General features: G+C 38.1%; 3 protein-coding genes across 5 annotated transcripts; 1 reads left to right on the top strand and 2 right to left on the bottom strand.

Moving 5' to 3' along the window:
• Window positions 1–206: 206 nt before the first annotated feature.
• On the bottom strand, window positions 207–4,650 carry LOC103720821 (probable DEAD-box ATP-dependent RNA helicase 48). Of its 3 annotated transcripts, none has more exons than XR_005514823.1 (2): window positions 2,887–4,650; window positions 207–477 (listed from the first exon to the last, which is right to left on the bottom strand). XR_005514823.1 is itself a non-coding variant. In XM_039133615.1 (2 exons), exon 2 carries the CDS (start codon window positions 4,086–4,088, stop codon window positions 3,003–3,005), a length of 1,086 nt encoding a protein of 361 aa, XP_038989543.1. In that variant the 5' UTR covers window positions 4,089–4,173; window positions 4,348–4,650; the 3' UTR covers window positions 2,786–3,002. The 3 variants fall into 3 exon arrangements, 2 of the variants coding, with proteins under 2 accessions (XP_038989543.1, XP_038989544.1); XM_039133615.1 differs by lacking the exon at window positions 207–477 and having other exon boundaries at window positions 2,786–4,173; window positions 4,348–4,650; XM_039133616.1 differs by lacking the exon at window positions 207–477 and having other exon boundaries at window positions 2,786–4,483; window positions 4,613–4,645.
• Window positions 4,651–7,440: 2,790 nt separating this feature from the next.
• On the top strand, window positions 7,441–21,931 carry LOC103720822 (methionine S-methyltransferase). The gene is made up of 12 exons (XM_008810736.4): window positions 7,441–7,827; window positions 9,485–9,678; window positions 10,645–10,851; window positions 11,024–11,119; window positions 12,944–13,132; window positions 13,381–13,569; window positions 13,656–13,892; window positions 16,592–16,726; window positions 16,894–17,214; window positions 17,615–17,794; window positions 19,742–20,707; window positions 21,401–21,931. Exons 1-12 carry the CDS (start codon window positions 7,611–7,613, stop codon window positions 21,689–21,691), a joined length of 3,222 nt encoding a protein of 1,073 aa, XP_008808958.2. The 5' UTR covers window positions 7,441–7,610; the 3' UTR covers window positions 21,692–21,931.
• Window positions 21,932–23,000: 1,069 nt separating this feature from the next.
• LOC103720835 (B-box zinc finger protein 23-like) lies at window positions 23,001–27,165 on the bottom strand. The gene is made up of 3 exons (XM_039133614.1): window positions 26,824–27,165; window positions 26,460–26,715; window positions 23,001–23,854 (listed from the first exon to the last, which is right to left on the bottom strand). Exons 2-3 carry the CDS (start codon window positions 26,652–26,654, stop codon window positions 23,414–23,416), a joined length of 636 nt encoding a protein of 211 aa, XP_038989542.1. The 5' UTR covers window positions 26,655–26,715; window positions 26,824–27,165; the 3' UTR covers window positions 23,001–23,413.
• Window positions 27,166–27,626: the final 461 nt, after the last annotated feature.

Below are 27,626 nucleotides of genomic sequence, written 5' to 3'. Positions count from 1 at the left end.
TTAGGCCCTCCAAAACCCCAGCCTATTACTTTCCCTAACTTTTTAGACCAAGTCCCAGCAGGTAAAGACTTGGAATGGCAGAAGCGGCTATCGCCATCGCAATATATTGTGACCTAAAGCGGCAGGTGAAGACTTGAATGGCGAATGACATAAGATATTCTAAATTCTTAAACACATGGGAAAAAGGAAAGAACAAAGCAAATAAATAAACAAAAAAACAGCATGCGATTGCATAAAGATATTGAACTAAGTAAGAAGAAATACATATTCTAATACAAAGAAATTGTATTTAGTGTGCATTCTCCCAGCTACTAAAAGACCAATTCTTCTGAAAAGTTTGCAACCAGAATGAGGAGGAAAGAAATACGCTATGGGCACTGGTCAGCCACAAAATTTTCCTTAGTCCCATGAAATGCTCTTGATTCAATCTGTACTCCAAAGGAGGGGAAGCAAAAGTCATTGCTTCATAATAATATCCTATCAAAAGAGGAAAAATATCAACAGTATAAACAGAAACTCGACTGAATCAATATAATAGAACTTACAAACTCACCAATAAATGGAAGACCAGCTGATGGCAGCCAAAGTAGCTGAATTTACCTTTAATTACTATTGTATATCTTGCATGTATTGCCAGCTATGTAAATTCAATGCACTGTTGAAAGAAAAAAGGAGAAACAAAACCCCAAAAAAAATAATAATGGAATTATAATTTTTCTACTAAAATATAATCCTGACTACAAAGCATTCTTGTGTTTGACTTCTGATTGTGCAACACCTTTTGTCAGGAAAAGAAGACTAAATAATCACTAAATAAATAGCAATGGAAACAGAAGATAACTGGCAATTATGGAGCCACCATGATGACTCCTTCCCCCAAAAAAAACAAACGAAAATAAAAACCTATAGGAGGAAGCCTAGCTGAAATCAGGTGAGAGCAAGATTCAAACTCAAGTCACTGGTATCAATATAAAGTGACTTTACCAACCGAGCTAGGTGGAACCCTCTGCTCTTGCTTGCTTGAAGAGAGATTCAGGATTACAAGGCCTCTAGATATTTCCTAAACCAAGCATCTAAAGAGACCACATACTTTTACATATGATTCCTTTTATTCAACCTAAGAAAATTAAGAATAATTCGTAATAGCAATATTATAAAGATATCATATGTGTGGACCAAGGTCCGCGTACCGATACCGGTCGGCGTACCGGTGGCAACCCGGACTGGTACGTACCATTTCCATACCGATCCCGTACCGGCCCATACCGGTCCCATACCGGTTCTCCAACGATAAGCTACCGGTACCGAATTCCACGTTGATCCGGTACCGGCCGGTACGGATCGATACGGCAGACCATGCTGTGGACATTCTTCTGAATAGTGCTCCCAGTAAGGATTTGCTGATCCGGTACCGGTCCCAAGCCGGACCAGTACGTACCGGCCCGTATGGACCGGTACGGCAAACCATGTTGTGGACATTCTTCTGAGTAGTGTTCCCCGTAAGGATTTTGGCAGGCTAGATACGCTGCAACACCACTGTAAACATATCGGCAAACTGAAAGGGACGAGTAGCACTCACCAATGAACTCGGTGGATGGATTCTCCCCTCAACCCCCCGCCCCCCCCCCAACCTTTTGGATTTAGGGGTTTCTAAGGACACGGCAAGAGTTTTTAAGCTCATCTCTATCTCCTACATATTACCTATCATGTTTGGTGGCAAAAATTACTAAACATGATCTCAGAAAAGAGGCACAAGCCTTCTTTTATAGAACATGGATGCACAAACAATCAAAGAACATTAATGGCATAAAAACTATACATCAAATATACCATGCTTTAACTGACTGGAAACTATGGCATAAATTTGTAATGCATGATAAATCTTGTAATGGACGAACAATGTGCATGCACATGTGATAGGTTTCTAGAAAGTTCTGCCATCAGTTACATTTATTAATTTAGCTACAAGCGTCACAAATAAGCAAATCAGAACATTTTGTCAGTTAAAATATACACTGCAGATGTTTTGCATCTGGTCGGGCCTCCATTTCCCATGTTGATATTCTGACTTTCAGAAGGCTGAAGTCAAAATAATTTAGCATAATTTCTCCCTAAAGTATCGTAGACTAAAGGAAATTTTTTTGAAAAAAAAATGTCTTAACAGTCGATAAAATGTTAATGTAATAAGCTAAGGAGATGTCAGCAATAAAGTCCTTTTTAACTCCTAAGCATGTCTCCAAGTCATCAATTAGAACCTGCTCATATAATTGGCGAAGGAAAATACCGCAACAAGTTGTGATCTCTCGTTGTCCCATAGTAAAGTTTATCAACAGTTTCCATTCCCAAGTTAGTATCTAATCAAGAATAAAGTGCAAGAAGCATAAAATGAACCAAATTCAAATGCTAAGAAAGGTTAATCGAGCAGAGGGTGTATTACAAAAAAAAAAAAGAACCACAGGAAAATGCGAAAAAAACAAGGGAAATTGGGGTAGATTCCATTCTTTTACTCGAGAAAAAACAAATCAAACCCTAGTATCATATCATTTTGCAATTGCTCGACTGCATGCTTCACCTTATTAAACAAAACACCTTCTTCCACTTCATGTGAAACCTGATATGGGTTTGAAAATAAAAGGAAAAGAACGGAAAAGGATGAAACTAGACTATTTTACAAATTCCTTTCTGCATTAACAAGTCCAATTTCAGGCATCCCATAAACATCCAGAAACCAGTTCAAATAATTATGACTTGTTTGAGCATGAGAGCTGAAAATCTCCAAAAGTAGTATATTAAAACATACTCCAGAGATCAATTTACTAGAGCAACTTATGAATTATGAATAACAAAGTATTCATATATACACTTTCAAGTAGATTACAAAATCACCTTTCTAAGTTCCCCATAAAGGACTTCACTTTCTGCTACAAAATTCAGGATTCAGCTTCTCAAAACAAGAAATCAACTATCAGGCTTTCTTCAGTTATATACTTCTCTGAACACCATTACCTCTGGTACTTTGAATCTCTCATTCGGTAGCTATCATCTTCAGAATATAAATCTGTGGTTGGTCGCAAGGAAATTCTCCCTCCCTTGAACCTTCTATTGCTGCTAGTATTCCTTCCAATACCCATCATCTTACCACTTTCTCCTTTGTCAGTAGCCTCAATTCCATGCTGCCTCCTATTGCTATGCCTTATCAAGATACCATCTGGCTCAATATTAGCATCTTTATCTTCAAGAGAACCCTTAAGAACATTCTCCTTCAAGACCCTCTGATCCGCCACTGCACTGCTATCCTCACGTCCAAATTTTCTTGCAAAAGTTGAATTCCCTGAGCTTGGATGCATATTCTCAGCAACTTGACTACTTCCTCCATCCAGCTCCCTGGCCTCAACATCAATAGTCTCTGTCCCAGCTCCACCTTTACGATTAGAAGACCTCCTCGATCTCCTCCTACTGACACCACCCCCTCCTCTTGCAACCCAATCATCAAACCTTAGCTCCTCTCCACCTTTTGAGCCATCTTCTCCCAATGATTCCTTCGAGCCTGAGACAATCCCATAAGGCTTCACACTGTGAACCACTCCCTTCGGGAATAACCTTGCGGATGGTAACCCATCGGGTGCCTGAAATATCTGGGGGCCATCCTTCTCATTCCACATATCAAATCCACCAGCCCGCTGGAACCGGTCAGCCAACGCCTTCACCTGCTCATCGGCGCTCACTGAGAAGAGCTGAGGCGCCCTCTCCACAACCTCCCATGGCCGCTCAAGCTCCGAGATGGCAGCCTTAAGCTCTGCGCGCTTCCTCATCTCATACAGCTGGCGTTCACGGCATAGCCGGGCCTTCAGAAGCTGCTTTGCCTTCTTCGCCTGCATCCGCTTCCACTGCCACTTGGACACACCGCCTGGGTACGTCCGCGGGCCACCGCCCATCCGAATAATGAGGCTCGAGAAGGGGCTGGCAGGCTTGACAGGGAAGGAACAGAAGCTGGATTGCTCGGTACCGGACAAAAATCTAGTGGACGACATCGACCTATCGGCCAGCCTTGGGATTGCAACGGTTGCTGGAAGGATTGCCGTCGGCATTGTTCACAACTCTGTTCTTCTAAGGAAGCCACAAAAAAAAAAAAACTCTTTTTTCTCCAGTTTTGAACTCTTTGAAGCAGAATACCTGACCAAAGAAACTCCAAAATAAGGAAAGCCCCGAACTTTTGAAAACTTAGTCATGGCAAATAACTCATTATAATGTTCTTGGCCTAAAGAAACTGTTTTGAAGATGAAAACCACCTGAATCAAAATTCTATATTTAAAAAAATCTTAAAAAGGAATTTTTTTTAAGATTTACGTGATTGCGGAGAAAACCCTAGCGTAGAGTCAAACAACCGCTATGTCCGTGAGCTCGAGAGTCTCTCCCTCTTTCCAATTCTCAAACCCTAGTTCTTGGATCGAGAAAGAGGGACGGAGGGAGACGACGGTTTTGTCTGCGGGGATTGGGTTTAAAGAGGGAATAAGTAAATAGAAAAGGAGATGGGATTACTATTCTAAGAGCTGGAATTGTTGTTCTAGGATAGAGAATGAGTAAAGAGAGGAGGAGGTGGAATTAAGCGTACCTTTTGAGAGAGAGGAGAGCAGCGGAGAAGAGGTGGGAACTGGGAAGGAAGGGTAGGGTTGGGAGCAGGCCTTGGATTGGATTTCCACCGGATTTGGGGTTCAGCTGCCGCCTACTGGGCGTGTGGCTGGGAAAATGGACTTGGGAGCCAAGAGAGGGAATGGCCGGATCCGGGTTCAAAATCAAAATCAACCTCGATGCGGATGCGGATGCGGTTGTGGATCCTAAAAATAAATATAAGATTTTTTTGCAAGAATATCCTTCCAAATATCAAATTTTATCTAAACATAATATTTGCATGTATATCTTTATAAAATACTTATTTAGCTATTCTATTTTTTTAATATATATATATATATATATATATATATATATATATATATACACACACACCTACGTCATCTAACGTCATTAAAAAATTAATAGTTTTAAATTAAATTATTAAAATATCCTTAATAAGTAGATGCGTGAAAAGATAGTGATCATGATGAAGAACAGAAAAATAATTTCATAATTCTATTTTATTTTTTATTAAAAGAAATATGGTTTCTATTAATGGTGTTAAAAAGCATTTGCACTAAAATAGTATTTTATGAGAGTACGGAAATAAATATAAATTTTAAGAAGATATTTATGCAAATTTAAATTTTTAGAAGGATATTTATGTAAAAACTCTAAAGAAATACGGTATAAAATCTGTAACGGGTATGGAATTCTGAAATCAATGAAGTACTGGTTACCGTTATAATGGACACCAAGTAAATTTTTTTTCCCAAAATGTTAAAATGCTTCTACAAGATGAAAAAAAAAATAAAAAAAAGCTTCTCAAAAGCTTTTATTAGAAAATTAAATTGTGTCAACCCATTTATGAATTGGACTTGATCATGCACAATCCAAATCTTCAAATTTTCTGATAGGTTCATATCCAGTTAGTGTGTCATGTAACATTAGAAAATTAACTCCCAACAATGGGGCGAGTCCAATTCCCAAAACCTAGCAAGTTGAGGAGCAAAAAATGCCATGTTGTACCCGTCAATGTCCACATGAACTATCATGATCTAGTTATCCAAATCAGTTATACTGCTGCTTTTTTTTTTTGGCTAAAATAGAAGTATCATACATAACATATACAGATACTGTTATACTGCTTTCGAAATAAACGGATCTGCTACCTTTCGATATATGAACTTATACTCCTGTTTTAGTTATATCTAAGGATGTGCTGGATTCCTATAGCCTATCACCTCCTGATTATATTTAACCATGTTTTTGCACTCCCGGATTGGCTAACTAGCAAATAGAGCTATATATATTGTTTGGTTGGTTTTTTCTGATTAGTGGGATAAATTTGTAGAAAAGAGTGAGAAATAAAAGAGAGAAAATTTTGGATGGTTAATTTTATTTCACCCCCCTTCATGAAATAAAGATATCAATGTCAAAATGATTGTTTAACAACCTTAATGTTTTCACCAAGCATTTTATGGGATATGTTAGTTTTGTTATAGATGATAGATTTTTTTTCCTTTCTTTCTCGAGTGAACTGAAGGGCAAGAGATTCCCGTCCAGCTTTTATTAGAGTAATATATAAGGACGATTCTTCCTACTACTTGTGAGTTATAACTAGGATTAGGAGTGAGTTTGTCAGAGGTGACCCTATCTTGATAGCAGCAGATTTTGTAAGTTCTCATGAGTCTCTACCATGCGAAGCAAATGCAACGCATGACGAACAAGCAAAGCTGGAGCTGTGAAGGTTGGAGAGGACTTGCCATTTTGTCATTCTTTTTGGGTTTAAAATCATCGGAGGGTGAATTGACTGATGGCAAATGAAAACTGCAGCAATTTTTGGCTGTTTTCTGGACTTGGAGATGCAACCTAAAAAATTCGCTTGTGAAAACGTTCTATAATAATCAAGTTTTGTTCTCATAGGCTCGGCGGCAGCGAAGTTGCTTTCAAAGAAAAACTAGTTTTGATAGAGAATCCTATGGTTGACTTTTTTTTTTAATTATCTTTTTTTTGATGCAATGGCGGCTCACACGCCACAGGTGTGAATGCGACCAACAAAATTAAAAAATAAAATACTATGTAATAGCTCTGGAACAAATCCACTTTTAACCCAAACAAAACCACCGGAGTGGTGGGCCACATAGGAGGAACGTCCCGTTAGCTTTAATTTATCGGCTTGTTTATTCAGATTTTGGTGGTTCAGATTTGTTAATTGTACATAAATTTTCATGACGCGTTGTGTATGAATACTAAATCAACTTTGTGTTTATTTTATAAATTTGAATGGGGAGAAAGTGGCTAGACGGTTCAAGAAGATCCCCATGCTCGATTGGGTCACTCGGATCTGAACCAAATCCGAACTGAACTCAAATTTTTTAGGTTAGAACCAAGTTATACATATAGAATCGACCTCAATGACCCGTTAGATCAAATATTGTAGCCGTGGATCCGATCCGATCTAACCCAATTTTCTATTAGATTAGGTTTGGGTCTAAAATTAGAATCCAAATAAGAAACCAAATTGGATCGGACTGACTCGGTCCGATCCGACTCATTTGCACCCTTAATTGATATGTCCCCAAAAATCCAATTTCAGATAATTATAACAATATCAGTGAACTAAAACATGCTCTAGGCTTCATTTGGACTTCTGAATAGCTAGGACAAATTAGTGCCTGTATAAACGTGCGATTGTGATCGGTGGGGTGCATGCATGCATGCACGCAGTGCACGAATAATTTCAGAACTTGCTAAAATGCAGGCAGTTTCTTCCAAACCAATCCCATACAGCCAATCGAAAACAGCATATAGCCATTACCGCTCGCCCCCCAAGCCTTGGGACGGCGTGGAATTTGACTCGGCTTTACGAGTCTGCGGCTTTTTCTGCCGTCCCATCTCTCTCTCGCTCCCCCTTTCACCGTACCTGAGAAAAAGAAAGAGAGAAAAGAATACCAAAGGAGGACGAGGAGGTCGGCGAGGGTTCTCTGATAGCGGCGATGGAGGAGTTCTTGAAGGAGTGCGAGCGATCGGGGGACGCGGCCTACGCCGCTTTCAAGGCCCTCCTCGAGCGGCTTGAGTCCCCCGCCACCAGATCCGATGCCCGCGTCTTCCTCGCCGCACTCCACCGCCGCTTCGATTCCAAGGACGCCGCCGAACGCTGCTTCCACACCTACCATTTTCGCATCCACGACGTCCACGTCGCCGATTTCGAAGGTCCTCTCTCCTGCTTCTTCTTTCCTCGATCTCCGATCGATCCCTTTGATAGATTCTTGACTCGATCTGGATTCTTTTCTGCGATTTCTTGACTCAATTCTTGCAATCATCGTTATCTATTATATGCGTAGTGCTGTTCGTTTTAATGCCCTTTACGGCGTTTTTTTAAATTTGTTTATATTTTTCTTTTCTTTTCTTTTTTCTTGTCTGCGGATCAGATTCATCCGATCGTTATTGATGGATTCCTGTCCACCAATCACTATGTCGTTATTCCCTGGTTATATCATTGAAATGTGATAGTTTGGTTTTGGATGCTCTCAAAAAGAGATCTATTATACGTATCCTTTTTCCTCTTTTTAGTTTTTTATGTTTATAAATTTCTACAGCCCCGGATTTCTCGTCTTGAATTGGCAGCAAGGAGACATCTATATAGTTCAAATCATTCGGGACGCGATTTTAGAACTCTTTCTTGCTTATTGATGGTTTTGTTGTTGTCATCTATGTCCTTGTCAACTAACTCGTGGGATAAATCTTTGTAATTGGACATTCCAACAAAAGACTTTCGATTCTCCATTAAAAGCAGAGTTGCTCTGTTTCAACCCACGAGTTCTTGGCAATTGTCGACGGCTCTGATTACCTTATTCCTTTTCTTTCAACCTTTGTATTTATTAAAGATCACATATGGGAGCTCTAGATAAGGTTTGCTAAAGTGAAAACTAAGCAAAGTTTTTGAGAAGTGAAGGACCTAATAGTATGCATTTACTAAAGATAAGGTTCATTAAATTTGGGTAGGCAAGCCCCATGAGTGGACCTTCTATGCCTCCATAAATAAGCCCAATTTTGGTTCTATGTGATATCAAGCTAATTTATATTAATTAATTTCACTTCTAGCTGTTCAACACACTTTGTATTTGCATTTTTTTAAAGTTCAGCAAGGACTTTGAGCAAAGTATTAATTAGCGAGATTATAATAAGTTGTTACTTTAGCAGTTAATAGTAGTCTATACTCTATACTGTGTCAAGTAATCCAAGGATATGCTTGCATTTTGGAAGTATCAAACAGCAAAAGAATGACAAAGAAAGATAAGAAGGTACGAAGGAACAAGAAACTTTGATGGGTGAGGTAGCTGTGTGTTGAATTTGTATAGTTGATTCCTCTCTCATTATATTTGGTTGGTTAACATGGAGGAAGGATGCTTGAAAAAATTAGATCCAATCTAATCACCCTTGGAGGAGACAATCTAGTAACTGTACCAATGTACAAGACAATAAGTCAATAACGTAGCAAGCTGCTATTCTCTTTTGATTTTAGATGTTTATGTTAGAGCACCCACTTATGTTTTACTCGTCACATGTTATTATTCACTTTGAAGAGCACAGCCTGAATTTCATTCAAAAGGAAAGAAGACAATGTGGATTCGTTTTTATAGCTTAGCGTTATTGGTAGAGTTTGTGAATAGAATCCTTTTTAATTTCTCAAAATTTTTCCAAAGGCAAGCTTAGATAACAAGTCAAAGTACTTACCTTAACTAGTGAATTCTGATACTGTGTTGGTTGAGTGCTCATTACTCAGCTTCAAGTTGGATATTTTCTTGAAAAGCTTTTGTAGTTACCTATTTCTGTTTACTTATCTTAGACATTTCTCTATTGCTTGAAGGCTACCAGCAAAGAAAGAAACTGACAATGATGGAGATCCCAAGCATTTTCATTCCAGAAGATTGGTCTTTTACTTTCTATGAAGGCATAAATCGGCATCCTGGTTCCATATTTAAGGACAAGACTGTTGCTGAGCTTGGTTGTGGAAATGGTTGGATATCCATTGCAATTGCTGAAAAGTGGTCCCCATTAAAGGTCTTTATTTTCTTTTCTTCCCTTCACCTTTTCATTTTCTAAGATCACCAGATATTCATTTCCTCAATTCTTGGTGAATGAGAATCCATAAAGACGACTCTAGATAGTTGGGAAAAGGCTAGATGGTTATGGTTATGGTACGAGATATTCATGCCCTTGTACCTGTGATGCTATTTAGTATCTGTCTTCATTTTAGCAACTATGTTACTATTAGAAAAATTTCTAACTTAACTTGAAGAGTCTCATTCCTTGGCTACAGCATTCGATTTTTATGGATGAAAGTATGATGATTGAAATTGAAGAATGTTTTATAACCAGCTTTCAACTATATATGGACTCTTCAGTCTTCATAATGGCACCAAATTTCCTACATGAATGGCTTTGCAAAAGAGGGCAGCCTGCAATCAAATATGAAAGAGTGGTTGGTAGGAAGAGAAACATAGCATTTTGTTTAAACTTAAGAAAGAGTGGTTGTAGGAAGGGAAACTTAGCATTTTGTTTAAATTTTTCAAACTCATATAACCATGGGGAAACTTTTTTAGATTTCCCTAGACTTGGAAAGAAATTAAAAAGAGAGAGAAGAACACTGGTTTGATAATAGGGAACCACATTCATCCCTCAGTACATATTATACCAGAGCACCTGTATTAAATTGGAAATTCAGTTGAAATAAAAAAAATTGTGGTAACCATGGGCAATAGATAAGTTGGAAACTTTTAATCATACATGATTGTTTATGAGCTCACTGATGTAAAACTTGTTTTCTTTGAACATCACCTTTCAATGTAAAACTTGTTTTCTTTGAACATCACCTTTCAAGCACATCATCTTCATCTTTGACACTCATAATATTTTCTCTTTTGTAATTAATTATGTTGATTGAAGAATCATATAGAAGTTTTTTTTAAAAGAAAATCTTTAATTACGCACTCAAACTCCACTGGAAGCTAATATGGTTTCTGACAGGTTTATGGGCTTGATATAAATCCAAGAGCTGTCAAAGTTGCACGGATAAATTTATTCTTGAATGCTTTGGATGAAAATGGGCTCCCTATCTATGATGAAGAGGGGAAGACTTTGCTTGATAGGGTGGAATTTCATGAATCTGATCTTCTCGCTTATTGTAGGGATAATAACATTCAACTTGATCGCATTGTTGGATGCATACCTCAGGTACCAATCAAAAGGTCAAAGCTACAAGGAACAAGTTGCTAGTATACAAGTATATTGACTTTAAAAAAATTATACAAATCCATAAGAATCACTTCTTTTTTACTTTTTGCATAAATAGTTTGACATATTTATTTTTATTTGCCATACTCTGACTGATATTATATTGTTGTAGATTCTTAACCCAAATCCAGAGGCCATGTCAAAGATGATCACTGAAAATTCAAGTGAGGAATTTTTGTATTCCTTGAGTAACTACTGTGCTCTCCAGGTTAAAATTTAAACTTCACCTAATTGATCTACTATTTTTGATATTTGCAATTTTTTTGCACTCCAATTTATGTAGAACTTTAGTCAGGTTAATGACTGGGCAGAGGTACACTTCTTATGAATTATCATCCTCTTGCTTGCTAACAGCTAAAAGCATAGTAGTCTAAAGACAATAAAGTTTTTCTGTGTAAAACCTTTTCTAACTAAAAAAAAAATCAAGAGAGTTTAATTTAGAGCAAGCATGGCTTTGATGAAGAATGGTTAAACTAAAGATGGAAAGGATGCTTCTTAAAGTCTTTGAAGGATGATTTACATAATATCTCAAAATTAATTATAAACTTAGCGAGAACTGTCTAATTTCTCCACTTGGACATTTATCTAAAAACAATCAACAGGATCCATACAAGGATTAACTTGGAGGGGGCTGGAAAGTCAGTGTGGCTATTATTAGGACAAGCAAATAGAGTCGTCGGAACTAATTTGGCTTATGCTAAGTCAGACTATAGCTTTTGTCGTGAGATACAAAGAATTTGTATTTTCATCGGGAATCAAATAATTAGCAAATTATCCACTGACTTGGTTGTAGACGTTAATATTACTGATCTGCCTTTAAGAGATTAAACTTTTTTCCCAGTGTCATACCTTTGAAGAAAAGGGAAAATAGATTAAGTGGTTCATGTTACCACTGTATCAACATGAGCACTGTCTTAGACAGACAACATATCAGTGTTGCCAATGGCTCTGTGCATTGGTCATGAACAAGTGCAACAAAAAATACTAAGATATTTAATGGCTTCAAAGGGCCCTAGAAGCATGCTAGGTGACAAAGCATAACAATCTTGAATAAATACTGAGAAATCCTAACAACATGACATAAATCCTATCATAATTCTCCCTGCTATGTTACAAATTACAGTGTTTATGCAAAAGCAATATTAACCTTTCCATTTACAGATGATAGGCATGTCAAGATTAGGAAATTATCTTACTGTAGGCCTAGACAAAGAGACTCTTCTTCTCCCTGCCAATTGATCCGCCTTTTCAATAAAATGTATTCCTCCAACAGATAAGACACCTATAAACATAAGACTCTACACAACTCTTACCTTTTTCATCATTTTTGCATAAGTATATAACTTGGTCCTAACCATCAACGTGGGAAGGACCTAATAAGCAGCATCGAGCAGGATTGAATGTAGGAATGGATTTCTGTGTGGGACTAAGAACATGATGCTCTTGTAAATTTTAGGAAACAAGAGTGATCAGTAAGGGCTTGTTGAAATTTGAAAGGAATATTAAAATGATAATACCCTTGCATTGTAGCTATCTTCTTCTTGTAAGTTTATGTGGTGGTTTATTTTAAATTTTGGATACACGAATCCTATGGATAAAAAAAAATGACAACAAATGTAGCAACATAATAAATTTCAGTGTAGAATGAGTCTGAACTCTGAAGCATCAAGAAGAGCTGCTAATTCATTTGCAAGATTTTACATTTAATTCAACGGTCCAGGCAGAAGAATTTAACTGCAAAAGAGAAGAACCTGCATTTTCTAGGACCAAATCAGCATTTCTCCATCATTAACTGCTAATATCTCCATGATTTGCAAATATGAGGCTAACTATAACACTATTTAGTAGGAATAAATTGATATTTTTTAATATAAAAAATGACAGAGCTTGCTTAGATGTGCTTAATTTATATTTATGTTAACAATATTCAAGAGCATAGCTGTCTATTTTCAAACTGAAGTGAACATATTTCTAGTTGCATTGCCAGATGTTTTCATATTTTACTGAGTCTTTCTTAGTTCAATGTATTTAGGGTTTTGTTGAGGACCAATTTGGCTTAGGCTTAATTGCTCGGGCGGTTGAGGAAGGAATTGCTGTCATAAATCCCATGGGTATAATGATCTTTAATATTGGAGGACGTCCAGGCCAAGGTGTATGCAGACGCTTGTTTGAGCGCCGTGGTTTCCGCATCACTAGGCTTTGGCAGACAAAAGTTATGCAGGTGAAGTTGAACATTCTTAATGATAATTGCTGATAAATTTTTCCTGTTTCTGTCAATGCACTATTGCCTAACGGCAGATATGGAGGATTCATAGTGCATGGATTGCTCTTCTCTACTGAACAGCCTGTATAACTGGAAATCCAGTGTTATCATCTGTTTTCTGCTTTTATTACATATCATGCTTTTCTCAAAGGCATAATTTTTTCTTAGCTAACTGAATTGCTACCACTTGAAATGTATTGTTGCAGGCTGCTGATACAGACATTTCAGCCTTGGTAGAGATTGAAAAGAACAGTCCACATCGATTTGAATTCTTTATGGGTCTTGTTGGTGATCAGCCTATTTGTGCACGTACTGCTTGGGCATATGTCAAGTCTGGTGGTTGTATTTCACATTCTTTATCTGTGTATAGTTGTCAACTTCGCCAACCAAATCAGGTGTGTCTTTTGGTTACTTCCGTTCTGCCCTTTGATAGATTTAAGAGTGAAAAATATGCCACTAACAATTGGTAGTACATTGTCAGGTGAAAACAATATTTGATTTTCTGAAAAATGGCTTCCAGGAGGTCAGCAGCTCCTTGGATTTGTCATTTGATGATGATTCTGTTGCTGATGAAAAGATACCATTTCTAGCTTATCTTGCTAGTGTTCTCAAAGAGAATTCATTTCTTCCATATGAACCTCCAGCTGGATCTGTGCGTTTCCGTAATCTTATTGCTGGTTTTATGAAGATATATCATCATATCCCACTAACTACCGATGTAAGAATTTCTCGTCCACATACTGCTGAGTTATGTTCCTTATTTTGTATTTTTGTGTATCTGCACCATGTGGATTTCTGAGGATTAAGGGTTTGGTCCTATATAATAGGTAAAGAGTACCCAAGCATATACATGCCTCAACTACATCAAACTTTGTAAATCACAACTTCCAAGAGCTTATTGATTCTTGTATTCCATATGTGTGTACTCACAAGTAAAAATAGTCATGCTTTGAGCACTATTTTACCCCTTTATTATGTCGAGTATCTAATGAAAACTTTCTAGTCTTAATTTCAGTTTCTTGATCATTGTCTTCTCTGCTACGTAACTTGATTTTTTTTTTATTATTATTTTTATACTTGGTGTCTGTTTTTCTTTTTCATTTCAAGAAAAAGGTCTCTATCTGTGGTGTCATCAAGACACCCAATCACCATTGCATGGGGATTATGAAAATTGCAGATATATAGCCTTCATGTTTATTCCCTGCAAAAAGGCAAAGGGACTGCTAAACTGTAAGCACAAGGGATTGCATAAGCATTGGTCGATGAGTCCTTCCTATTTAACATTTATCCAGGACTCTTCTGTTCCCTGCAGTTCTTTGCAGCCCACTAGGCCCAAATGTATGATATCTTATGTCCAGGGCATATTTATCATCCTTGAATTTATGTCAAGTCTCTCAACATTTCCAATGATTTTAGTATGCTGAAATCTGCAGATTTTTCCCCTTGTAACTAGGGCTTGTTATTGCATCTCTCTTAATCCTCACTGAATTACATGATTTAGTGTTCATTCACTTTTGAATGAAAGGGATTAGATAATCTTCTTTTGGAATCTTTCGGTGATTGGATCACAAATATGGGATTAGATTCTAGGGGCTGGAGAGGGATTTTTTTTGGGGGTTGGGGGAAGGGTGGGTGCTGGCTGGCTGGTTGGTAGGCAGGGATACTAGAGGAGGGCCACTTATAGTTGCATAGACCAAGGTTTGGCAAACCATGTCGAACTAGCTGATTTGGGGTATATCTGAACTGAATTGGTTGACTATTGGCATGATTCATCCTATCAATTTGATATATAAACCCGACCGCCCCTCATCTCTATGTTTGAAGCCTCCTCCTCTGAATACTCCTCGCTCCACACACCTCCTTCTCCGTCTGGAGTTCGAAGCCCTCTCTCCCTTTCTCTTGCCACTTCCCTCCAACCCCTTCAAAGCTTTGTTTGATGCTTTGTTCTCGTTCGAATTGCTATGTTCCTGTTCGAAACCCTTGGTTCCTGACGCGAGGGTGGCTGAAGATCCAAATGAGTCTCTCCCTCCCTCCCTCCCTCTCTCTTAGTCCCCGTCATTGGATCCGAAGCTCTCGAAGCTCCTTGGAGGCCTCGGCCTCTCTCTCTCCCTCCCTCTCTTTCTATTCCTCCCTATCCTTCCTTTCGCCCCTCTTCCTTTCTCTCCCCTCTCTGTCTCTTTGTTCCTCCCTCTCCCCCTCCTTTATTCTTCGGTACGTCCCGCATGGTACGGACCCATACTGTACCGAATCGATCACCGGCCAGTATGAGCCCCAATACCATTTCGGTAGACCTTGGCGTAGACCAAAATCGCTTATGGGCCTCATCAGACACAAACACAAATAGCAATAAAGAAAGGAAAATGACTCAATTCACTTGTGCTTTTAATTGATGACTGCTGCAGCATAACCAAGTCTATTAAAATGGTTTTGGGCGCCTTCTTTATGTTATTAAACAGATGGCAGACATTGGCACAGTGGTAAGGTTGTTCAACTGTGACCTAATTTTACGGGTTTAAATCATGGAAACAGCCTTTCGACACGTGGGATAAGGCTGCATATGTCCTATCCTCCTAGAAACTGCACCAGCAGGAGCCTCGTGCACTCGGATGCTATAGTTATGTTGTTAAGCATAGCATAAGATAATAACCTCCATATGTTCATATTAGCGGCTATGATGACTTCATATACCAGCATATGAGACCCTAGTTTGTCACTATTATCTAAAATTTCCTTATACCTTTTAGTATTTTCAAAATAATAATTTTATCTTCCAAAACAATGATAATTTTTTGTTATGTCACCATTAATAGGTTTAACATTGACTAACAATTTCCATTTTAACTTAATTGTATTTTAATTCATGTGTTTGTGTGTTTTATTATGTTGGTACTTTCATTCTTGTTACCAGGGTGTGTAACAGTTTTGGGGCATCCCCATTATTCGTGAAATACTGCTCTTGTGGACTCAGGACCATAACCAATCGCATTTTGTCTAAAGTCTTATGTTGTTTATACTCTTAAAAAGTTTTACAAGGTGAATTCCTAGTTTGTTTCATGACATTGTCATGAATCTGAGGAAATATGAAATATTAGTAATTGCATGTTGAAATTGGCATACGACTTCACATGTGCAGTGACATCTCACTTCACTGTCTATCTCTAAAGATGTACATATTTGCTTTTAGAAGTGAAAACTAGATGTGCTATGTGACCAAATGTGTAAATATGATCACGAGGGATGGAATACAGTTCAAAAAGATGCTTGAGGTGCAAGGTATTAGTGAATTTCCTTTGGCTTTCATAAAAATAAAATCCTTTTGGCTTTTGATCCTTGAGACTCAAGTCCAATAGCTTATGTTATGTTTTATACAAGGTTAAGAGTGGCTTTCTGACTTCTTTGCTCTTTCTGGTGCACAAGAATGTTATAGTATTCCCGTCTAGAGCTGTGGCGATAGAGAATGCTCTACGATTGTTCTCACCACAACTTGCTGTTGTTGATGAACATTTGACCAGACACTTACCCAAGCAATGGCTAACATCCTTGCCAATTGAGGTACAGAAATTGTTCAAAGTTTGCAGTGTGATTTATATATGCATGTTAAAACAACTATTCGACAAACTTGATTGTTTACTGTATTATAAAAATAAATGTTCTTTTCGAATAGGAAGTCTATGCCATTCATTGAAAGCATGTGACATGTTTATACTTTTTTTCTCCAGGGAAGTGTAGGCAATGGGAGTGTAGAGGACATCCTCACTGTAATCGAGGCCCCACGCCAATCAGATCTGATGATTGAGTTGATTAAGAAACTAAAACCACAGGTTGTCATAACAGGCATGGCTCATTTTGAGGCCGTAACTAGCTCCGCATTTGAAAATCTGTTAAATGTTACAAGAGAGATTGGTTCCCGCCTTTTTCTAGATATATCAGACCAACTTGAGCTGTCTAGTCTTCCTGGATCTAATGGAGTGTTGAAATATCTCGCTGGAAGGACTCTGCCCTCACATGCAGCTATCTTGTGTGGTCTAGTAAAAAATCAGGTACGTACACCTTTCACCAGTGGATTTGTGATCAAGAAGTATCTGTTTAAGATAGAATTCATCTCATGCAAGTTCTACTCTACTGTGGGCTAAAGGAGATGGAAGAACCGATAAAGTGAATTTATTTAGGTTCCTTTTATTTTTTTTAGCTTAAAATGGATTTAATTTCTCAGTAACTTTGACTATATCATGCTCTGAGCATTAACATGGTCGGATATGCTGCTTAGCTGGGGATTAATTATGATAACATTTTCTTCTTTTAGTTTTCTTGTCATGGGCAAAGTGAATACTTTAAGCATGTTTGATCCATGAACATGGTCAAGGTACTATGCAGGAAATTATTCTTTAGCTAGTGTTAAATGTTAAATATTTTAACAGTGGAAGAAACACTCATTTTCAGGTTTATGCTGACTTGGAAGTAGCTTTTGTCATATCTGAAGAAGAGACCATCTTTAAGGCATTATCAAAGACTGTGGAGTTACTGGAAGGGCATACAGCTTCGTTTAGTCAGTATTATTACGGTTGTCTGTTCCATGAGCTCTTGGCATTTCATATAGCTGACCGTCATCCAGCTGCAGAGGTCTCTCTCTCTCTTTCTCATAGACACATGGACATGCATATGCACAGACATGCATGCATATACACGCACATGCAGAGTTACAGGTGACTGTAGAGGTGACCAAACATTCCATGCAACACTAATAGCATACAACACTAATATACACCCACACACACATGCAGAGTTACCAGTGACTGTAGAGGTGATTAATAGTCAGTTTTCCGACTAGCACATATTTAGTTAATCCAAAATCATTTTAGGAGTCTGTCCATCTAAATCATTGATGAAATTTTAATCATCATTACATTAGTTTTCCCACCTATTTTACTTTATATCAAGTGGTGCCTGCCAGAGTACTCAACCTAGTAGTACAGATATGTCTGATTTGTTACAGAAGGTGGAGATCTTGATTGAAAACTAAAATCATTGAGTCATCTTGGCTCATTTACATCCAGTTTCTGCTACACGTGCAGGATAAATTAAATTATCAACTGGATGTATAACTAAGATATTACAAGTACCTCAGTATGTGAAGTGTCTTCTAGCTTTTGAAAGATCAGTCACTGATTGTAAGTGCATTGAAGTCTTAGAAGATAAATATGGCTCTGCATCTTCCAACATAGTTGTTTTCAGTCATCTCCCCATAGCTTGAGGTTTTTATTAGCTTTGATATATAAGTCAGTGATTAAGCACAAGTGACACACATCTTAGATGAAAGGTCTTTCTTGTTCCTTCAAAAACAAAAGTGGTGTCTGTTTTGCATGTTTAAGGATTTCCAGTCACATGACTTTCCCATTTGTGGGTTGATCTTACCCTACCATGAGGAGATAAATTTGTGCATTGTTATATACATGTAAAGAAAATTTCTTTGTTTAGTGCGTACAAAGAACCATTATAAGAGTTAATCAGTTCTTTTCATGATAGGAAGAGCTATTCAGTTGCAGCATTCTTCCGAAACTTACATGACAATTATGGGTTCTACTTTCAAGATGCATAACGTTTTGACTTTTTTAACATTTTCCTTGCAATAGTTGTGTCTGCCACCTGCACTTGACTCACTTATGATGGGATATATACATAGTTTTTGCTGCAAGTTCCTGTCAGTTACATCTTTCTTTCTTGAAAGTTAAAGCACAATGACAATTCAGCATTAAAAAATGGTAAACAAACTGATTTAATGGATTAGTAATTTCATAAGGTAGAAAGGCTATTTTCTTGCCGACCAGAAAGCAAAGAAATGCTCTTTGCCTATTTGTTTCTTTGCTTATGCGGCTATTTTCTGTCTCCTAGTTCAGCATTAAAAAATGGTAAACAAACTGATTTAATGGATTAGTAATTTCATAAGATAGAAAGGCAGTTTTCTTACTGACCAGAAAGCAAAGAAATGCTCTTTGCCTATTTGTTTTTTTTTTCTTATGCAGCTCTTTTTCTGTCTCTTAGATCAATCTGCTCAGATTTTCTGTTTTTGACATAAACAATACCTTTCGTAAACAACTGGCAGCTGCATTACCAGATATAGAATGTATTTAAGCTGATGTAATTGGGACTTACTTACTCAAGCCCATATTTAGAGGTGCCATTTTGAAAAGACAGCAACTTTCAATGCTTACCCTGTATATTTGAGATTTGCTCAATAATCTTCCATCAACATCTTTTACTTGTCAGTGATAAATCTTCCTCCACATTATTTACCAGATATGTTCTGTATTGGGGGTGAATAAATCGGTACAGAACTTCTGAGTCATTAAGTTGATTATTGTCTTGTATATTTTTCATTTGAACTCGGAATCGTTGTTAGGCAGTGTTTCATGAAATGATTAGATCAAATACAAGTCAGCTGAAAAGTCACATAGAGCTCCATTGTTTCCCAAAACCATGCCAATAAAGATAACATCGTAGTACAAGACTATCCATTTTTTGTTTTAACGATTTTCATTTTTCTTAAATGCTACGTTGCTCATTTTGCAGAGGGAATGTGCAGATAAAAAATCTGCAGATATGATAGGGATTGCAAGTTCTGCCATATCTACCCTAAATGATGCTGAACTGTCCATTAGTGATACAAAAGACTCTACAGTGATTCACATGGATGTAGATCAAAGCTTCCTACCAATACCTTCAGCTGTAAAAGCCTCCATCTTTGAAAGCTTCGCAAGGCAGAACATGGTCGAGTCCGAAACTGATGTTCGTTCTGGAATCCGGCAGCTAGTCATGAATAGCTATGGATTCTCATGTGATAGATCTTCAGAGTTTATCTATGGGAATTCTCACCTTGCCCTTTTTGATAAACTCATTCGTTGCTGCATACAAGAAAAAGGCACCTTGCTTTTCCCCTCGGGCACTAATGGGAATTATGTCTCCGCAGCAAAGTTCATGAAAGCAAACATCATGACCATCCCAACACATTCGGAAGTAGGGTTTAAACTTGTGCCAGAGACACTTGCCACATTGCTTGGGACAGTAAGAAGGCCGTGGTTATATATATCTGGTCCCACAATCAACCCAACTGGCTTGCTCTACAGCAATGAAGAGATCAAGGATATACTTGCAGTCTGTGCCAAGTTTGGAGCAAGGGTGGTGATTGATACTTTCTTTTCAGGCTTGGAATTTAATACTGATGGTTGGGGTGGATGGGATTTGCAAAGCAGTCTTTCCATGCTGACATGCTCAGGTTCATCTTTCTGTGTGTCTTTGCTCGGAGGACTGTCATTTGAGTTGCTGACTGGGGGGCTTGAGTTTGGGTTCTTGATTTTGAATGATTCATGCTTGATCGATACATTCTATACATTTCCAAGCTTGAGCAGGCCACATAGCACTGTGAAGTATGCTATCAAGAAATTGTTGGGTCTCAGGATGCAAAAGGCTCAACACTTTGTGGAAGCCATTGTTGAACAGAAAAAAATTCTGAAGAATCGTTCTGACCGCCTAACGAAGGTCTGTTATTCATGTCATGCTGCATCTTGAATTCCTTATCAGCTTAAATCAGATTGCATTCTTATTTTTATTTTCTAAAAGGGCTAAAATTTATCAGTCATTAGCTCAAAACCTGAAAGCTCAGAGGTGTGGTACCTGCTAAAGTAAAACACCATTCAGTATCTGTGTGTTTGCATGTGTGCGCACCTATGTATGCAAGCATCTTAGTGTCTAACAGTTACAGAACCCTATTTAGTATGCCACATGATTTTATTACCCAGTGAACTGACTTTTAGTTTATGGAGTGGATGAATATTTTCACCTTTGTTTGAACTTCTCCTGAAGATTTTTGGCTTTATCAAGTCTTAGTTGTGCTTTTGATTATGGTGGTAAAAGAAGAATTTGTCCTTTTTACAACTTATCAGAAAATCCAAAATTACGATAATTTGGTATCAGTGATGTTTGGCTATGAAGGGTTATATTTCTAATCACAAAAAAGAAATAATACATTAGTTTTACCCAACATGTAGATTAGGGAGTGGTCGTTTTTCTTGGACCTCAATCTTGGAGCTTGAACCAACAGAGTCAAACTGATCAAAGCTTTCCGGCAGATCAGCAACTGAATTCCTTTTGAGGAAAATCAACAACTGAATTCATTCTCATTTATCTGTCTTTTCTCTGGCTTTCTTGTTTACATCTTAGCATCTGTTGCAGACACTTCACAGCTGTGGATGGGATGTTGTTAGCTGCTGCGGTGGTGTTTCCTTGGTGGCAAAACCAACAGCCTATATTGGCAAAATACTCAAGATAGATGGTTTTGAAGCCAAGCTGGATGATGGTAATTTCAGGGAAGCTGTTCTCAGAGCCACAGGGTTGTGCATTAACAGTGGGTTATGGACTGGAATACCCAACTACTGCCGCTTCACCATTGCCCTTGAGAGTGCAGAGTTTGACCGGGCATTGCAATGCGTGACTCGATTCAAGAAATTGGTTTTCGAGATTTAGATTATACGGTACTATAAGTTGTCACAGTCATAGTTGAATACGTACCTGTTCACTCTTTTACTTGTTTCTTCTTTTGAAATCCAAATAACTTATCGTGCTTGTGAAAGCAAACCAAAATTTTAGCTGTCATGTTTATGGTTCTTGCTTGTAAGAACGCAAGCTCTCATTTTGTTCCTCCAGAGGGGGGGTTGACACACTGGTCCCCAGCTCAATAGCTCAGCTCCATCATTTACTTGTCTATGTTAATTTCCATGACATTCCTTTTGAGTGTTTGACAATCATTGACGATGAGCGGCCATGCATGGTTCTGGACCTCTGGTGGCGAGCGTAGAAGGAAAGAAGACAGATGATCTCAGCCCTCCATCTTACCAGGGGTCTCAAGACAGGCATTTCTTCATCATACACTAGCCATCATGCTTTTGTGATAACGAGATCACTGATTGCTATTCTTTTCTTTTGTACTGCCGAGCTTGACAAGACGACCCTTAGCTTATCCAGCCATCATGGTTTTAAATAAAACCCCTGTTACATTATTGGTTTTAATAGCATAGAAAATATTACGGCTATTTTTTTTTCCCTTTTATTTGCCGTTATGTCCCATATAACGGGGTGTTATTTTCACTTGTACATTATTTTAAAAATAATAATTTTGGAAATTCATTTTTTTTCTTATTTGCACATTCCTACCTAGAGGAAAAATTATTGTCTATGCTACATGCACCACAGTAGCCGTGCACGCAGCTAATAATGGCTGCTGGTTCCTCGTGAGGCTCTATTCAAGCATGCATCTTGGTGCATCACTATAAAAACCAGCAGCCATAATTGGCTGTGCTCATGGCCAATTTCTTCATATGGTCTAATTATTTTATCTAATAAAAAATGAGGAAAAAAACAATATCATTAATTTTCTATTATTGCTCCTATTTTTCATAACAATACCCTTAAATGGCCATTATATTTGCTGATTATTTTAATATTAAAAAGTTTAAAAGCAGCCGATATGTAACGGCTGTTAATCTCTGAAGTGTTGCTATAGGTGATAGCGAACTAAACAGCAAAAATATAATGGCAGCATGGCTGACCATGCTAGATGGTCCCAAACTTGGCAGATTGCTGTCGCCAAATGGTATACCCTGTCAGATTGGACACCAAACAAGTAGCTATCTCGCATCTATCGAACATGGACAGTATACCGTGACCCCTACGTCGAGCTATTGCCAATGCAAAGTCTGATGCCTCATCAGCCAATCCTTTGTGTAGCGTGACAGAGCAACCAAAGCAACCACTTCATCCAAACAACTGGGATTTCTTTAATAAAATAACACCCAACCTCGTTATTTTGATTCGAGAATATCTCATTAGCAAGTGATAAAAACTCGCATTAAGGATGTAATTATTCCAAATACAGAACACGCATATCTTCTCAGCAAACATACGGATAGCAACATGAACAGAGATGCTCTGTTTTACATTTAAACCTTCCTGTGGCTTACAACATTCTAAGTGCACCAGCTTGTGATGTTACCACTGTAATCGCTCCTCTTCCATCCTAGAAAAGGTGCTGCCATATCGTGACACCAGATGACAACAGCAAGCTATCAATGACCGAAACAACGGTGCTGCCACTACTCCTCGGCCCTCCAAAAAATTCATTAAAACAGTAAAAACAGAAAGAAGAAACTATCAAGCAATCTCATCATATATCAATGTCTCTCTTCACCCTTACTTCTTTGTGCCTGTATGAAGAAAAATAGGATGCAAACTCTCACCGCACGGCTCTGAGAATCCATAATACTGATCCAATTCGACACCATCAAGCATTTCATTCCATGACCATGGTGGCCTTAAATCCTCCACCTCCTCCATAGCAAGGCCTGTCGGTGCCATCTGCAGCTTCTTACTTGAAAGTGAAGTATTTGATGCCAGAGAGCTTAAAGTGGGGTTGTTGCTGTTGGTATTGCTGCTAGTGCTGTTGCCATTGGTGCTGCTGCTGCTGCTGTTGGCACTGCTATTGGTGAGATGGTGTTGAAGAGCAACTCTCACACCAGTGATGAGGAACCGCTGATGCGATGATACATAAGGGCTTACTGTGTGGATAGCCACATCACACTGCCTACAGAGCAGAGCACGGTCCTCCAAGCAGAAGAAATAACCAGCTTTCTCCTATATGTTTTGTAAATACAAGAAATGTTAAAGATGCTCAAGCACTAATGGCAACCTGCCGTCAAGTTCTCAATGTCAATTTGCTGAAGAGAGACAATTGTCATGCATGCACTCACACAAACACACACACACATACAAAAAAAATGACCGTAAAATCCATTTGAGGTTCATTTTTCATGTATCCTCAACACCCACTACCACTAATTCTGAAGGTCTAGTGAATTGTACTTCACCAATTGTTGCTAACCAAGGGAAACCCAGTGGTATGTTGATTGTCTAATTATTATCATATGGCCTGTTTGCATACCATGTCCCCATTTTTTTTACATCCAGTACTATCCACTTGACTTATTTCTTAAATGTCCTTATTAACTCAAAAATGTCATCTAGAGAACTGAGAAGTCCATAACTGAAAATTAGAGGTTAAGCGCTTCATAGTTAGCTTCGATCATATGCATAGAATTCTATTTCACTTGACCACTGTACAAGAAACAAGGGGCATAAGCTTAGCTACCCTAGCTGAATGGGTTTTAGTAACTTAGTATTTTACCTGATCCATGAGGGCTTTACAAAACCAGCCATCAAAACCGCGAGAACCACCACCAATTGCAGCATACTTAATGTTGATCACAAGCATCTCATGCCAGTAAGAGCTATGCCCCCCCCCCCCCCGCGGGGGAAAAAGGGGTGATCAGTAATAAGTTTACTCATTAATCCAGCGGTCCCCTTGCCCACCCACCCCTCCCCACACACAAAGAGAGAGAGAGAGAGAGACAAAAAAACTTCTGATTCCTTTTCGCCTACACTATGTGTTTTGTAGTTTTCAGATGTAGCATCCATGAAGACCTGACCTTCAATCTGGTCCCTCCAATCCATAAATGAATTTTAGAAGAAAGATCTAAAATAGAAAGGAAGAAGGTAAAAGGACCCATTAAAGCAGATTATAATTTATAGCATATCAAATCAATTCTATGACGTCACTCTGTTTATAGCTTACAACCAGTTCTCTTTTACTTGCAAGACAAAAATTTCCAAAGCGCTTGTCATGCAGCTGGTGGACAAGGTCGACAACATTACAGTGCTAATATGCTGTCGCAGGTCAAGAAAATAATTATCATGAAGTGAAAGTTGCAATTCGCCAAAAACAGTAGATGTCTAGATAACAAGTCATTACTCTTCAAAATTTGAAACAAATAAATCCAGTGTCGGGAACATTTTGTACTGAATAACAAAATAGCCATTTAGTAAAACCGCAAGACACACAATTAGCTTTTATGCCAAAGTTAGGCATGTATCTCCATCACTCTTATGCCACTAAATTTATTTCAGTTACCACAGATCATGAGGAGGGCGAGATTTTGGACTAACAAGCATGGATTCTTAAATCCAATAACAAAATTGCCCATTGGTATCCTTCCAATATGCAGTTAAGGGTGTATGTCAAATGAATGGACTACTACAATTAAAGGTGAATGATATATTCAGTGGCTATTATATGCTGGACAGGCAACAACCCAACTGCAACTTGACTATCTGGTCCCCTCTCTGCAGGATATAACTACATTTTTTTCCAAATTATGATAAATTCTTGAATTATTCTCTATTTTTTCCGTTCTTTGTAGGACTCTTCAAACTATTCTCAATAAACTGATCAAGAATTATTCAATTATTCTTTACTATTAACAAAATTTATTTTTTTCACAAATCATTCAATTCAATAGAACCCTGAAGATTATAAATCCATAGTGCCATATGTTGCTGCTGCTGCTGGTGTTTTTATTATTACTTATCGTTCTTATCTGTTATGTGCTTGTTTTAACATGAATAATAAGTATACACATATATTCCTAGGACACTACCTTGTTTATTTCTACTAATTTTTTATTTTTTTTAACTTGAGCGAATTTTCCAAACTTTTACAAAAGTCGCTGCCATTTTCTAAATTCCAAATCTCAAACTCTACCCAAAGCATTCCTACACATCAAACTTGCAATCATGTTCCCCCAATATCCTTGCTCATCCAATTAAAGGTGTGAAATGTGATAAGGTCAATTCAGCAGGCATTATAATTAGCAACACAAAATCTTCTACAATCAACTGAACATAAGGTAGTACTCTAATTTTTTTTCCAAAAGTTTTTATACGACAACCGGAGTTTGGGTGCTCAAGATTGAATTAGAGGAACGCAGCAACACCTAACTAAACTGTTGTTAAAAAATCCTGCCAAATCTCGGTGTCACAACTGCCGAAGTAGAAATTTATATGCCACCTTACACACCATTGTTCTCGCCCGTACCCGCATAATATTTCCTATGCGGGAGCTCGCATAAATTTGTAATTGCAAAAGAATTAATATATCTCTCTATATAAGAATTAACACAAAGATAAGAAAACTTAAATACTTATATATATATATATATATATATATATATATATATATATATATATATATATATATATATATATATATATATATATATATATATATATATATATATATATATATATAACTGAAACTAGAAAACAAGGAAAAGGGCCGAGCTAAGACGAATTAAGTAGTAGCGATGAGGGAGTTTAACATAAAAAGAGTCATATTTATTTATACCTGGCAAATATCACAGGTGGGGAGTGGAGATGAAGCGGAGCCGGCCCGGGGGAGGAGCGGGACCCGCTGGTGCTTTCCGGCGAGCTTGTTGGCGGCGTGGACCTTCTCGTCGCAGCCCCAGCAGAGCGCCGCCTCGTCGGCGCAGCACAGCACCGCCGCCTCCGCCCTCTCGCACACGTCGCACTGTATCTTCATCTCCCCGCTCTACCCCTAACCGCCCGGTGACCCGACCTCCAACGACGACAATTTTCGGGTTCTGGTCACCAACACCACCCCCGGTTTTTTTTTTTTTGAAAAAAAATCACAAATCAACGGCTATGGAAGATAATAAATTAGAAACAAAGATTTATATATGTTTGTATACCTTGGGAGTTGAATTTGGATTATTCGAGGCGAGTGCTTGATTCGTCGATGAATTGGTGTGGAGATTTAAGGGTTTGGAGGAGAAGTGAGAAGAGTTGATATGGGGCGAGAGGGAAGCCCGGAAAATCGCTTCTTTGTCCGCTGGGGCCGGGATTCCGGTGGACTTGGCTCTTCTTTCTCCGAGCTCCGGTGGTTTTACGACGGCGACAGAGAGAAGGAGATGGGTGGGAGAAGGAGGGAGGGAGGGTGAGAGATTGGATTGGTGGAAGGAGAGAGAGAGAGAGAGAGAGAGAAGAGGATTTGGGGTGATTTCTATTGGTTGGTGGGGGTGGGAGAAAAGTAGGCGGAGAAAAGAGAAAAAAGGAAGCCGAGAAAGATCGAGAGAGAAAGCAAAAGAGATATTTTGTTGGATTCTGAGCTCGAAGAGAGAAGATAACGGCCGTCATTAAATACCGTCAAACTTCAGAGTTAAATAAATATAAAAATTTTATTTTTATTTTGTTAAGACTTGCGCCCTTTGTGAGGGATGGACTAAATATAAAAAAATTATTTTTATTTTTTAAAATTAGTACTTTTTATTTTAAAAAATTATATTACAAATGTATGTACATGTGCGTCACGCCAATCACCGCACCTTATTTTTATAGCTTTTTGATGCAACTTTTTCTTTTATCAATCGGTGGACTCCCCCAAAAAAAAAAAAAGAAAGTGTGAGGCATAGTGGATCGATGCAGATGCCATCCAAAAACTTAAGCTGTTAGGTAGGAAATTGGTTTAAAATTAGACTCGTGTGGCACTATTTTT

This window comes from Phoenix dactylifera, chromosome 14 (genome assembly GCF_009389715.1).
Source record: "Phoenix dactylifera cultivar Barhee BC4 chromosome 14, palm_55x_up_171113_PBpolish2nd_filt_p, whole genome shotgun sequence".
Taxonomy (NCBI): domain Eukaryota; kingdom Viridiplantae; phylum Streptophyta; class Magnoliopsida; order Arecales; family Arecaceae; genus Phoenix; species Phoenix dactylifera.
This window is presented reverse-complemented; position numbering and strand designations above follow the sequence as displayed.